The sequence below is a fragment of the Psammomys obesus genome, unplaced genomic scaffold (genome assembly GCF_907164565.1).
Source record: "Psammomys obesus unplaced genomic scaffold, mPsaObe1.curated_primary_1811, whole genome shotgun sequence".
Lineage (NCBI taxonomy): Eukaryota > Metazoa > Chordata > Mammalia > Rodentia > Muridae > Psammomys > Psammomys obesus.
Window position 1 is genome coordinate 14050869 of NW_026596046.1, and position 12405 is coordinate 14063273.

At 38.7% G+C, this 12405-nt stretch overlaps 1 protein-coding gene across 8 annotated transcripts in view; it reads left to right on the forward strand.

Annotated features, from left to right (window-relative positions):
• Nucleotides 1-12405, forward strand: part of Akap13 (A-kinase anchoring protein 13) — a 279187-nt gene that overhangs the window by 234060 nt on the left and 32722 nt on the right. For all 8 annotated transcript variants that reach the window (XM_055623428.1, XM_055623430.1, XM_055623429.1 and 5 more), the window contains 2 exons: nucleotides 10065-10132; nucleotides 11821-11887. In XM_055623428.1, the coding sequence (XP_055479403.1) occupies nucleotides 10065-10132; nucleotides 11821-11887 (135 nt within the window). The remainder of the gene's footprint in view (nucleotides 1-10064; nucleotides 10133-11820; nucleotides 11888-12405) is intronic.

A 12405-nucleotide genomic window follows, 5' to 3' on the forward strand; every position in this document is an offset into this window, starting at 1 on the left:
TTATTATTATTATTATTATTATTATTATTATTATTATTATTATTATTATTTATTCATTTTATATCTCAATTGAAGCACCTTCCTCAACTGCACCCAGTTCCACCCTCTCTCCCTCTTTTCCCCTATCCCCTTCCACTGAAAGGGGGAGTTATCTTCCTCTGCCATCTGCCCATAGCTTATCAAGTCTCATCAATACTGAATCCTCTTCCTCTGTAGCCTGGTAAAGCTGAATCATCAGGGGCAAGTGATCAAAGAGCAGGCAACCGAGTTAATGAAAGAGGCACCCCCTGCTCCCCTTACTTGGGTACCCACATGGAGACTGACCTACCAATCAGCTACATCTTGCGTGGTCCTTGGTTGGTGCATCAGTCTCTGCAGGACCCCCTGGGCTCAGATTTTTTAGCTTTGTTGGTCTCCTTATGGGCCTCCTGTCCCCTCCGTGTCCTTCTGTCCCTCCTCCCTTCTTCCATAAGACTCTCTGTGCTCTGCCTAAAGTTTGGCTGTGAATCTTGGCATCTACTTTGATCCCCTATTGCATAGAGCCTTTCAGAGGACCCTTTGTAATAGGCTCCCATTCTCTTCCTTCTCTCCCACCACTTCTGGTGTCTATCCTGCTGGCAAATGGATGGAACTAGAAAAGATCATCCTGAGTGAGGTAAGCCAGAAACAGAAAGACACACATGGTATATATTCACTTGTAAGTGAATATTAGCCATATAATATAGGATAGCCATACTAAAATCTACAGAGCTAAAGAAGCTAATCAACAAGGAGGACCCTAGGGAGGATGTTTAAATCTCATTCACAAAGCAATTCTTAAAAATTCCTAAGTGGTCAAGTTAGCCATAGCTCTGAGCCTATTTCTCCATACCAAGTTAATTTTTATTTTTATTATTATTACTTTCATCTCCTGACAGAAGAAAAAACTTAAAGGCAATAATTATTTTATGTGACTTACAGTTTTAGACCATCTTCTCAGGAAGAGTGGGTCAAAGCAGAGCTGGTCATGTCATGATGTCAAGGAAACAGGAAAACAATGTCTTACTGGCTAGCTGTTTCTCTGAGACCCCAGCCTATGGGATGGTGCCATTTACATTTATGGGAGGCCCCCTGCTTAGTAATCTTGTAGAAATGCCCATAAAGAGTCACTCAGTGTGTCCTTTCTCAGTACAATCAAGTTGACAATAAAGAGCAAGAGGAAGATGGATCTCTGTGAGTTCTAGGCGAGCCTGGTCTAGCAAGTTCCAGGACAACCAGAACTACCTTGTGAGACTCTGTCTCTGAAGGAAAAAAAAAAAAAAAAGAAGTAAAAAAAGAGGAAGAAAAAAGTAAAGGGTGTGTTAAAAAAAAAAAAAGCTAGAAACTGAAACACCCAAGTAGAGCCAAGAGTTTTAGAGGCTAGAGATATAGAAATTTTTTCCTTCTAAGACCTTCTGCAGCAGCAAAGTCATTTTCTCTGGACCCTGATTGGAATTCTATTGTGGATAAGTCTGGGGTCTGGGTTTCTACCATCCTTATGTACTGGAATATATGAGTTAAGCAGTCATACAAGAAGTTTTGTGAAACGTCATTTAGGAATAGTGAAACCACTAGGATCCGCAGTTGAAGCAAAATACAGAACTACTGTATGGACAAAACAGCATTCCTGAGCCTACCATAGAGAGGTTGGGGGACTTTAGATGTCCTGTTAAGTCAAGCAGTACAATTAAAAAAAAAAAAAAATCAAACAGCAACAAAACCATAGATGCCACAGATGGAAGTAAACCAGCATTAGGAGCAATTAGCAGATATACAAGCAAGAAAAAAAACACCAACTGGCTAAAATGAGTAGCATTTATAATAGAAGAACAGATTAAACAATTTAGGCATGAAATTTCATTCAAAGGATCATTGTGGAGAATTTTCAGATACTCTAACATATCTGTATTACCAGCATACTCAGATTTATATTTATTTATAAAAGAAAAATGTGGCTTCTCTGTTTTCCAGGAAATCTTAACAGTTGCCAAAAGTTTTTCATACTTAACTCAGTGATTATATGCTTGTGTGTCTTTAGTGGCGGAGGTACTGATATTTTGGTACTGGGAATTGAACCGAGAGCCTCACATTTGCTAGGAAGACACTCTACCACTGAAGTGTATTGGCGGCCTTAGTATTTAATCCTAAAAGTAATGAAAGTGATGGTGTCTGCATGTAGTTCCAACATCTGGAGGGTTGAGACAGATGGAGCACCATGAGTTCTAAGGCCAGCGTAGGCTACATAGCAAGATCTTGTAACAGAAACAAACCAACGACTTACCAGATCAGTCCTCAGAGATCCACATGATAGGACAAGACTGTCCTCTGCCTTTTACACACATGCTATAATGTACACAAAATAAATAAGTTTAACTGTAATTTTAAAATGCTTAGAAATAAAACAAGGGCTTTGGTGGGTAAAACAGTTTTCACACTGATAAGAAGATTTGAGTTGACTCCTAAGAGCACACATAAATCCAGGTGTGGTATGCTCCCATAGTCCCAGGGATTCTTTGAAACTTGTGGGCCAGTGGCAAACAACAAATTGACCCTGTCTCAAACAAGCTAGCTTGTTCATGTTCTTTCCCTCTCCTCTCTCCCTCTCTTCTTTCCCTTCATTCTCTTCTGTCTCCTTCCCTTCCAAGCCTCTCTTCTTCTCCCTCTCCCTTCCCCCTCACACATACTTTATCACACACACACAAATGAAAAGTAATTCAACAAAGATCATTTAGAAATTTCCACAGATATTTAAAATGTGTGTGTGTGTGTGTGTGTGTGTGTGTGTGTGTATACATATACATATGTTAAATGGATCTCAAAATTCTGTGACAGGTTTTTTGATCAAGGTTGTTTATGTTAAAAAGTACTATTTAAAAATTCAATACAACCTTGATTGAAACTGCCTCTCCTCCCTCTCTCTGTATCTCTGTCTCTCTGTCTCTTTCTCTCTCTCTCTATCAAAAGACCCACCAAACTTTTTTTTTACTCTGTGGATTTTATTTTCATTTCATCATTTTCCTTGCTTTTCTTTAAACTTAGATGATCAATTGAAGCAAATAGTTTAGACTGAAGTTGTGAATACTAGGATAATATGTGTTTAATCTTCTGGACTTGTAGACAGACTCTGTTCTTCCTAGCTCCAGCACCCATCTTGTCACTGCTTTTAAAATCTACCCACATTGCCAGTCGTGATGGCCCACATCTTTAATCCTAGCACGCAGAGAGAGGAGGATTGCTGTGAGTTCAAGGCCAGCCTGGTCTACAAAGTGAGTCCATGACAGCCAGGACTGCACAGAGGAACCCTGTCTCAAAAAAAACAAAACAAAAAAAAAAAAAAAAAAAAAAAAAACCAAAATCATTGATCCATCTCACATCACAGACAACATCTTGTAAAGCAAAACAAAGAAGCTCAGGAATTATCAACCCTATAAGCATCCAGGATCCAGAAATATATAGTCATTTTACAGTCATCCCACATTAGAAACAAAGGAGTTCAGTAATTTAGCTACAGGTACTGCCGTGCTGTAAGTAGTGGAAGAGTTTTAATTATTTGTTGGAAGCAATAAAGCTTGTGTGTGACCATGTGCACCTGGCTTCTTTGGGGAAAAGAGTCATTAGACCAGAGGTTTAAAAGCAATGGAACAGTGTCTAGTCACCTTTACAAAAGACTGAATGTAACTGGCTGATTCTTCTGGCTTCCTGAAGGACAGAGACTGCAATACATATTTGTATGAATAAAGTCCCATATGTTGTCCTTGCAGGAAGTGGGAAATATGAGTAAGCCAGAAAGTCAGAATCTTTTTGTCTTTTCCCTTCACCCTAGTGCATGTTCAGGATCTTCCCAGGAGTCTCAGGAAATGGGAGCATCCCTGCAGTTAGTCATCTGCCTCCTAGGAAACCACTGTGCTTTCAGAAGACAGCAGCTTTTCTTTTTAATAAAAACCTGTTTTTCTGACCACTGGGTGGAACTTCCTATCCCAGACAGCTGTTCTATCACACTTTGAATTGTGTTTTAAAAGGATCAAATGTAGAATATGATGTCGGTTTATTATGATGGTTTATAGTGACTTACTTCTGTCATCTGCCACATTCATAAGTCCATCTACTTCCAAATACTAATAGATTGGTAGGATGGACTTTTCAGTGAAATCACTGAGACCATAGGATTACACCTGGACCGGTCTGTCATACTAAGTACAATCTGATGTGGAATAGCATGGAAGTGTTAATGATCATAGTCATAAGAAATAGTGAGCCAGCATCTCTGTGCTGTAGGCAGTCTACTGGGTTTAAGAGAACGCCTAAACCTCTGGTCAGAAATGTTTCAAAGTAAATGAATTTAGCAGAAACCCTAGGATTTTTTTTTTTCCCTTAGTCCAAACTGATCTCCTGGTTTAGGGTTAGTGGGGAAATAATGTCTTTGCAGTTCTTCATTTTTCAGCATGTAAAGCTGTGAATAATCAACTGTTCTTTCTGGTTGACACAAATAATTTATTTTCTGGAAAGCTCAGTGTAGTCCTTCAGAATAAAGAATTTGTTATGTTCAAAGTTTTAAATCTTGCCAGTGGTTTTATTTTGTTTGCTTTTAACAGATGCCAAAGACGATGAGATTATTGTTGGTTTGTATTCTGTGTTCTCGTCTTCTGAGTACTTTTGTGGTGGGTTATTTCTGTTGACTAAGGCAATAAACAATAGACCAACTGGACCCTAAATAGGAAACGTGAGTTAGAACTGCACGATGGTTGGGTTTTCCTTTGGATTTCCTTAGAAGCAGTGGCTTGGTAATGGGATGGTTTCTGAAATTTAGAATCAGTTTGTTTCTTCTGTGAGATAGTAAACACAAATAATTGCCTAAAGAAAAAATAAGATATTTTATTTAGGAGAAAATAAGGTAAATAAAGAGCTTGAACAATAAAGTCCATTCTTGATCAGCAAAAACACTTTGTTCCATTTTGTTTACCAGTATAAATTTGTCTAACTGCTGTTAGGAGCAGTTAGCCAAAATGGCTTAGCTCTTTTCTGTGGTTTCCTCTTATTCTGAACATCAGCACTGTACTTATTATAACACTGGCTACTAAGAACATCTCATATGCTTTTTGCATACAAGTACTATCAGTCCAGACCAGACAGCGCCTAAAAGTCCCCAATGATTTTAAACAAGAAGTTGCAGAAAGACTTCTGGAGCATGTGTTTTTGAGTTAGTTCCGTGGGTTGGTTGGGTTTTGTGTGGTTAGTTGGTTTGGCTTTGTTTCTGGTGTTGTTTCTTTCCTTTTTGTTAGAATTGGAGTTTTCCATTTTCCCATAGGAGAAAAATGTTTCTATTTGTTCTTAAAGGCCATTCTTCCATGTGTCCTTAAAAAGATTGAATTTTTTTTCCACCTAGATTTTTGCTACCAGTAGACAGAACAGCTCACTAAAGTGCTTGAATATTCCTTTCTTCAAAAGTCTGACAGCTTTTCTGCTGGGGGAAAAAAAATTATAATACATAACATTTCACCAAAGATTTATCATGGATGGTTCATTTAAAAAAAAAAAAAAAAAAGAACAAATAATCATTTGATTATTCTCAGGCACATAAATTTGCTCCATTTTCTTTTGTTGGTCGTCTCCTTGTAGAAGAATGGAAGGAAGGAAAGGGGATAGATGGATGGTTACAGGCTTTTATTTTCAATGAAATGGGGTTAAGTTTCAGCTCTAAACCTATAAACCACTGTACTTAGTGACTTACTTGAAGAAGTTTGAAAAAAATGAAATCATACCACTTACTGCTTAGGGAATGTTTTAAATAAAAAGAAGCCAAATCATTTTTTTTTCTTTTTTATAAAACATTTAAAACATGTTGGAGATTTTTTTTTTAAAGAGGTTTAACATAGATTTAAGCACTGCCATTGAGAGAGAAAAGTACTTAGGCAAAGAACAGTCTATAGACAAGTGTGGGACCAGCTTTCCAAGAGAGCCCAGATAAATTTTTTTTAATCTTCTTAACAACATGATATGGTTTGTGGCAGTGTGCTTAAAAAATATATTAGAGTTGTCTTCAAGTCTTGTGTTTTGAGCAGTTGTCTGTTTTAAAACACATGATACGGTTTTAAATCCCATGACTTTGGCTGATGTCCCTGGAGCTAGTAGTTTCTAAATCATTCACGCCTAGCACTAAAACCGTCCTATGGATTGAGTCCAGGAGCACTTGGTGATGAGTTTGGTATTTATCAAGTATTTTTCAAGTTCTTCAGTGTGGTAAACAGACAGCCATGTGAAATGTTTCACTGAGACTTGTGGCTATGACCCTAGGCATGGTAAAATTTCAGCCAGGTTGTGGGTTTAGAGACAGTTAACTGTGAAAAGTTATACTGGAAGCACATTCAAGATGTTACTTCTACTTCTGTATTTCATGAAGTAGAAATTGTTCTCAAATCTCAAACAGTGGCCCAAGAACATAGAACTGCTAATGTCTGTTCAAAAGTGCCCCCTTAAAAAGTGCACCACTTAGCCCTCCATAGGGTGTTGAATCCAAAAGGAAAGAACCAGGAGGGTCCCAGCTTGGAAGCAGTTTTGGTCTGGACTGTTTTAGTTTGTCATATTTACAGATCAGAATTAATGCCAAGTTCTCAAACCCGTCTCCTCTCATATTGCCTGCTGATGCCTCAGATATTACAGAATCAGAATAAAACAAAAGAAATGCTTCATTTTTTTGTAACTGTGATGCTGAAATTAGTATTTCAGTATACTATATCACATATTTGGTAAATTGCTATTTTCAAGGATAAGGGAATCTTAGAAGTTTTTGAGGGTTATAAAGTTATATGCACTACATTTTTTTTAACTTAAAAACTATTGATACAAAGTTATACATGTACAATGTAATAGGAACGTGTTGAACCCCAAGTCAAAACATAATAATATAGCTCAGTGGTGGAGTGGTTGCCTATAAGTTTATGAGACCCTGGATTTGAACCCATTACCACAGAAAAGGAAGGAAGGAAGGTAACATTTTGACACAATACTTCATCCTTCATTTTTTTAGGAAATAAACCTTCACAGTTAAACTCAAATTTGTTTTCCTGTGCCAGTCTTCCTTGTTCCCTCCAAATAAGCCCTTAAGTAATCTGTGGCTTACAATTCCATCTTATTTGAACAAAACTTAATTTTCACATTGGTTTATTGTTGTTGCCTACCTCACTTTGCAGTTTGCTTCATTCTCCCCGCCATTCTATCATAGGGAAGTGAAATACTGACCACATAGACGTAGCCCCTGGCATTTAGCTCATCTGTGGCACTCTTCTTACACACATACTTCAAGCTGTTCTACTGCTTATGCTATGGACTTATTTCCACTTCGGCCTAGTGCTGCAAGGGCATCCTTAAGTCCTTGTGTGTGGCACTAGGCTTAGTACCAATTCATAAATCTAGCACACACTGAACTTCATCAGATGTTGCGAAATGACTCTCCAAAATAAATGTGTCAATTTTAGATGATGAGTTTCTTCATTGCCATATCATCACAGTACTTAAATGAGAAATGTGGTTCTTTTGGTTTTGTAGACAAAAAGACCGAGGCCTGTGGAGAAGGAACTTATTCTAGGCTCACGGTAGTAAACAAAATTTAGTTTGCCTGCTATGTGTCTCCGTTCTTTTCTATGTGATAATAAGTTGACACAGTAACTTTCCAATGCAACCATGAAGGTCATGTCAGGGCATTTGGCTTAGACTCTGAGTCTACACATAGACATTTGTATAGATAATTATGATCCAGAAACTACACTAGATGGTTAAAAGATCCTCAGTGCAGGAGAAAATTGTGAGACAAAATTCCTGTGCAATGTGACCGCTAGTGTCCGGGAAGAGGCCGCTGACTGAACCAAGCAGGTATTGTAGGGAAAAAAAACTGCTGCAGAAGAAATGGGGAAGGTGTTTGCGATCTGGGTTTCTGGCAGTCTTCATAGCAGCAAGCTCTTCCTACCCTGCAGTCCTTATATCTGAAGCATCTTGACCTTGTTTGCCTGTGGTACTCTCTGAAACAGCTGTACCTAGTGAAATGTTGTCTGTTGCTGATTTCTTGAGAGCCTTTCCCAGGAGACACATGCCTCTTCAGTTGTCCCCAAAGACAGATCTTTTGCTTGTTTGTGCTTTGCCTCTGGCCTCTTGGCACAGCCTGTTTTTATGACTTCATCACAGCAGGAAGAGATGATGACCTTTCTGAGGCACAGAGTACATGGTTTTTACATCAATGGCCCTTGTAGGCCACGGGAATGGAAAATTAAAAATACTTTGAGATAAATTGTGTCATTGGTAAATTTGAATCTGTTTTGTCTCAGGAAGTCTTTCACATTCTCGAGTCAGTGTTCCCAGGGTGCTTTGGGAGAGTTGCAGTTACCTTTCTTACATAACTTCTTACTCAGGGAATGGAGTACAAAAGGCTCAGGATATTTGATCTCAAGAAGGACATAGCCTGGTAGATCTTCAGGTCCTTGTCCTGAAATGTTCACAGCTCCTTTTAGCAGCTTGGTATATTTTTTTTTATAATCTAAGCATAGGGGCTAGAGAGATGGTTCAACAGTTAAGGAGCACTAACTGCCCTTCCAGAAGACCCAGGTTCAATTCTCAGCACCCACATGGCAGCTCACACCTGTCTGTAACTCCAGTTCCAAGGGGTCCGGCACCCTCACACAGACATACATGCAGGCAAAATACAAAAGCACATGTAATAAATAAATAAACCACATATAGTCTAAACATAGCATCTCATTTTTTCAATCTTTTGAGATTATGTCATTTCCTCCTTCCATTTCCAACCTCCTAACTCTTTCATATAGCCATTCTTTTTTTTTTTTTTTTTCTCAAATTTATGGCCTCTTTTCTCAGTAATTAATTGTTCTTAAAGATATGCGTGCTTGTGGGTGTGTTCCTAAATATATAAGTACGACCTGCTCAGTCAGTATAACGTTACTTGTATGTATGTTTTCATGTTTGAACATTTGGTGTTGGGTAACCAGTCAGTTGCTCTTTCCTGAGGCAAACTACCCAGTCTCAGCATTCCTCAGTTGCCTATATTTCTTTGTGAATCTTTCATAGTCTTTCCCTGTTCACATTAGTTTACCTGTAGTTGTTATCTTTGTTCAGCTTATGTCTAGAAAGTCATGTTGGTGAGGCTTTATGGGTATATCTTCTGACATCCTAGGAGTCACAATCTCATGGCAAATTCTCTCTGATCTTCTGGCTCTTAGAATATCTCCACCCCATATTCAGCAGTGCTCCTGAGCCTTGGGTGTGGGAGTTGTTTTGTAAAATTATCTGTTGGAACTAGGCTCCACAACTCTGTATTTTTGATTGGTTATAGTTTTCTATAATGACCTCTGTCTCTTAACAAAGAGGAGTTTCCTTGAGGAACAGTAAGGACTACACTTACCTTTGGGTATAGGGACAAATATTTAGAACACATTAGGGATTATGGCCTCTGGTTTAGTAAAGTGGTGGTTGTAGATTCTCCCCCAAGATCCAGTTACACAGTGCCGTGTGTAATTGGCTAGGTTTCTGTCTTGTTGAGTTGGTCTTAAGTCCAATTAAATAAATTGTTGGTTACTGCCACTGTATGCGTGCCACTTTTGAACCCTTAGAATTATCATGCTATGCTGGTGCATGTAGTTCATAGTCATCATAGCTTGGCAGGACTGTTGGATACTTTGTTCCTTTGAATGCCTGCATGTTCCCTTCTGGTACTGCCTCCTTACAGAAGAAACTTGCAGGTTAGTTCCAGCTCAGGGTTCTCTGGACCCTGTAGACATAATACCTTAATGGCAGGGATTTTAACTTTTAGTTTTGTTAGCCCATCAGGCTTCCTGTCTGATAAATTCCTGACTTCTTCTTTTGGTTAATCACAAATACATACGCTTTCTGGTAAAGACCTGTAAGATGTACTTTCTGTTAATGGTAACTTTTTTTTTTGTATGAGTGGAAGTCTATCACCTCCTTGAAGCAGTGGTGGAGTGTCAAGATTCCAGGGCCTGTTGTCTTTCTTGTTGTGACCTTGCCTTGTGTTTTCTTTGCAGGTTGTAGTGCTTTTGTCCACAAAGGTTGCAGAGAAAATCTGACCTCTTGTGCAAAGGTCAAAATGAAGGTAAGCTTTTAGAATGCTCAAAATCTAATGGCTTAAGAATAGCAAAATACCCACATGTTAGAATTTAGGTTGTCAGTGTTTGTTTATTTTAATTATTTGGTACCAGCTTACAGACCAAATTAATCTAAAAATAGTTGTTCACATGGTATATACTCACTTATAAGTGGATATTCGACATATGATAAGGATAATCATACTAAAATCTATATACCCTAAGAAGCTAAGCAAAAAGGAGGAACCTGGGTAAGATGCTCAGTCCTCATTCAGAAAGGCAAATGACAAGAACTTTGGGTAACAGGTAGCACCAGTGAGCTAAGGGTGGTAGGAGCTTCCAGTTTCGGGGCAGGGAAAATTAGAAAGCCCAATTGGAATAAAATAAAATTTTTAAGTCTTTGCACAAAGAAAAAATTTTAAATGCAGCCTAAGTCAAAATATACATCACTGAGCTGAGCAAATTTAGGCAAAGACACTAGCCATCTTCATATTAGATAGCACAATCAGAGGTCTGGGGATGACCATTATCATTTGGGAACTACTCAGAAAAGCATATTTAGGCAAAGACACTAGTCATCTTCATATTAGACAGCACAATCCAGAGTGAGGTCTAGGGATGACCATTATCATTTGGGAACTACTCAGAAAAGCAAACTCCTCAGTCCACTCCAGAATTGGAAATCCTTCCAGGGGAGGGGTTACAACAGCAAATTTCTTTGAGTAAGCTCTTGAGATGTTGCTGATACACATTCAGGACTGAGACCACTGTAGGTAATGTGGTCATTGGTAAAAATTCGTTGTAGACACATCTGGAAGTTCTTGTCATTTTCCCACAGTTAAGAATCTTCTGGAACCATATTTTTCTGTCTTCATTTTTTTAATGATCATAAGCAGGAAAGCAGGAATCTTCTATCAATTTATACAGTAGAGTGGGTGCCTAAGATAGTGTCAAATATATGATAGAGTCTTAAATTTTAAAAGATTGGGTGGCAAAGAACAATCAATGGGTACTCAGTGGCTATTGAAAGGGTAAATGTTAGTTCAAGATGCCCCCTTGAACTATCATCTCTGCTACTATCTCTGTCATTTACCATCTGACTGACCACTCAGTCTTTGAGTTCATGATTTGATAAGACTTACTATGAATACACTGGATTCTGTAGAACAGAATACAGAGAATAGCATCTCTTTTGCATATAGTTATAATCTATATGGAAGTATTCATTTTCATTGGAAGTAATCTATTTCCTTTTAATGATCTGTTTCCGAGTAATTGCTTCAGTTTGTAACTTCTCAAAGTATTTTTGTGTATGCCTCACGAATCTTAACTAAAGCTAGCATTCTACTAAGAATGCAATACTTTACAAATGCTAGTCATCAAAGAAACAGAACTAAACAGACCATGGACAGGCAATTTCTATAAGCCAGAAAAGGCTTTGCAGGTGGCTTTGGTGGGTGTAGCAAAGTCATCTGGAAGTGGAAGAATGCCTTGCCTACACAGATGACAAAAAACATTCTGGAGTCAGGGTGTGGACACACCCAAGCATCTGCAGTGCTTGGTGAGCCCAAAGGATGGCAAGTGGGGGTGGCCATGGCCCAGCACAATGTTCTCTTTTTACTCCAGGCTGCTGGAGACTTGATGGAGGATGTGTTGCCAGTGCAGTCTTCATGTATTTGCCTTCTTTTCTTTTTAGCAGCCAAAAGGGAGCCTCCAGGCACATGATACATCATCTCTGCCCACAGTCATCATGAGAAACAAGTGTAAGTAGCTCAGCACACCTCTCAGAAGTGTACTCGGACATTTTGTTCCAGATGCTTTTGTTTGCTTGTCATTCATCAGGGTGATTGAGGCCTAAGCTACCTGGCAAGATCCTAAACCTATTTTGTAGTACATCAGGCCACTGCTTTATCTTGCCACATTCATTGACTAGTAACTTAACCATCAAATCGTCCTTGAAGATGTCTGTCATTGTGTGCGTCAGCTGAAAGGTGGACTGGAGCCCACGTGTGTAAGCAGGTCACTCCCATGCAACTCAGTCTTCTCTTCAGCACCAGAAAAGTTGGTTGATTGTAGCACCTCACAGCAGTGTGACTCAAATGAAGTCTTACTGGCTAAACTTATATATAACCTGTGAAACTATATGAGTGATTCTTTTGTTGTTTTTTTCCCCCCAAGGTTCTCAACTATTATACAAAACTGAGTAAATTATACTTTACCATTCACAGTTTAAAACACACACACACACACACACACACACACACACACACACACACACACA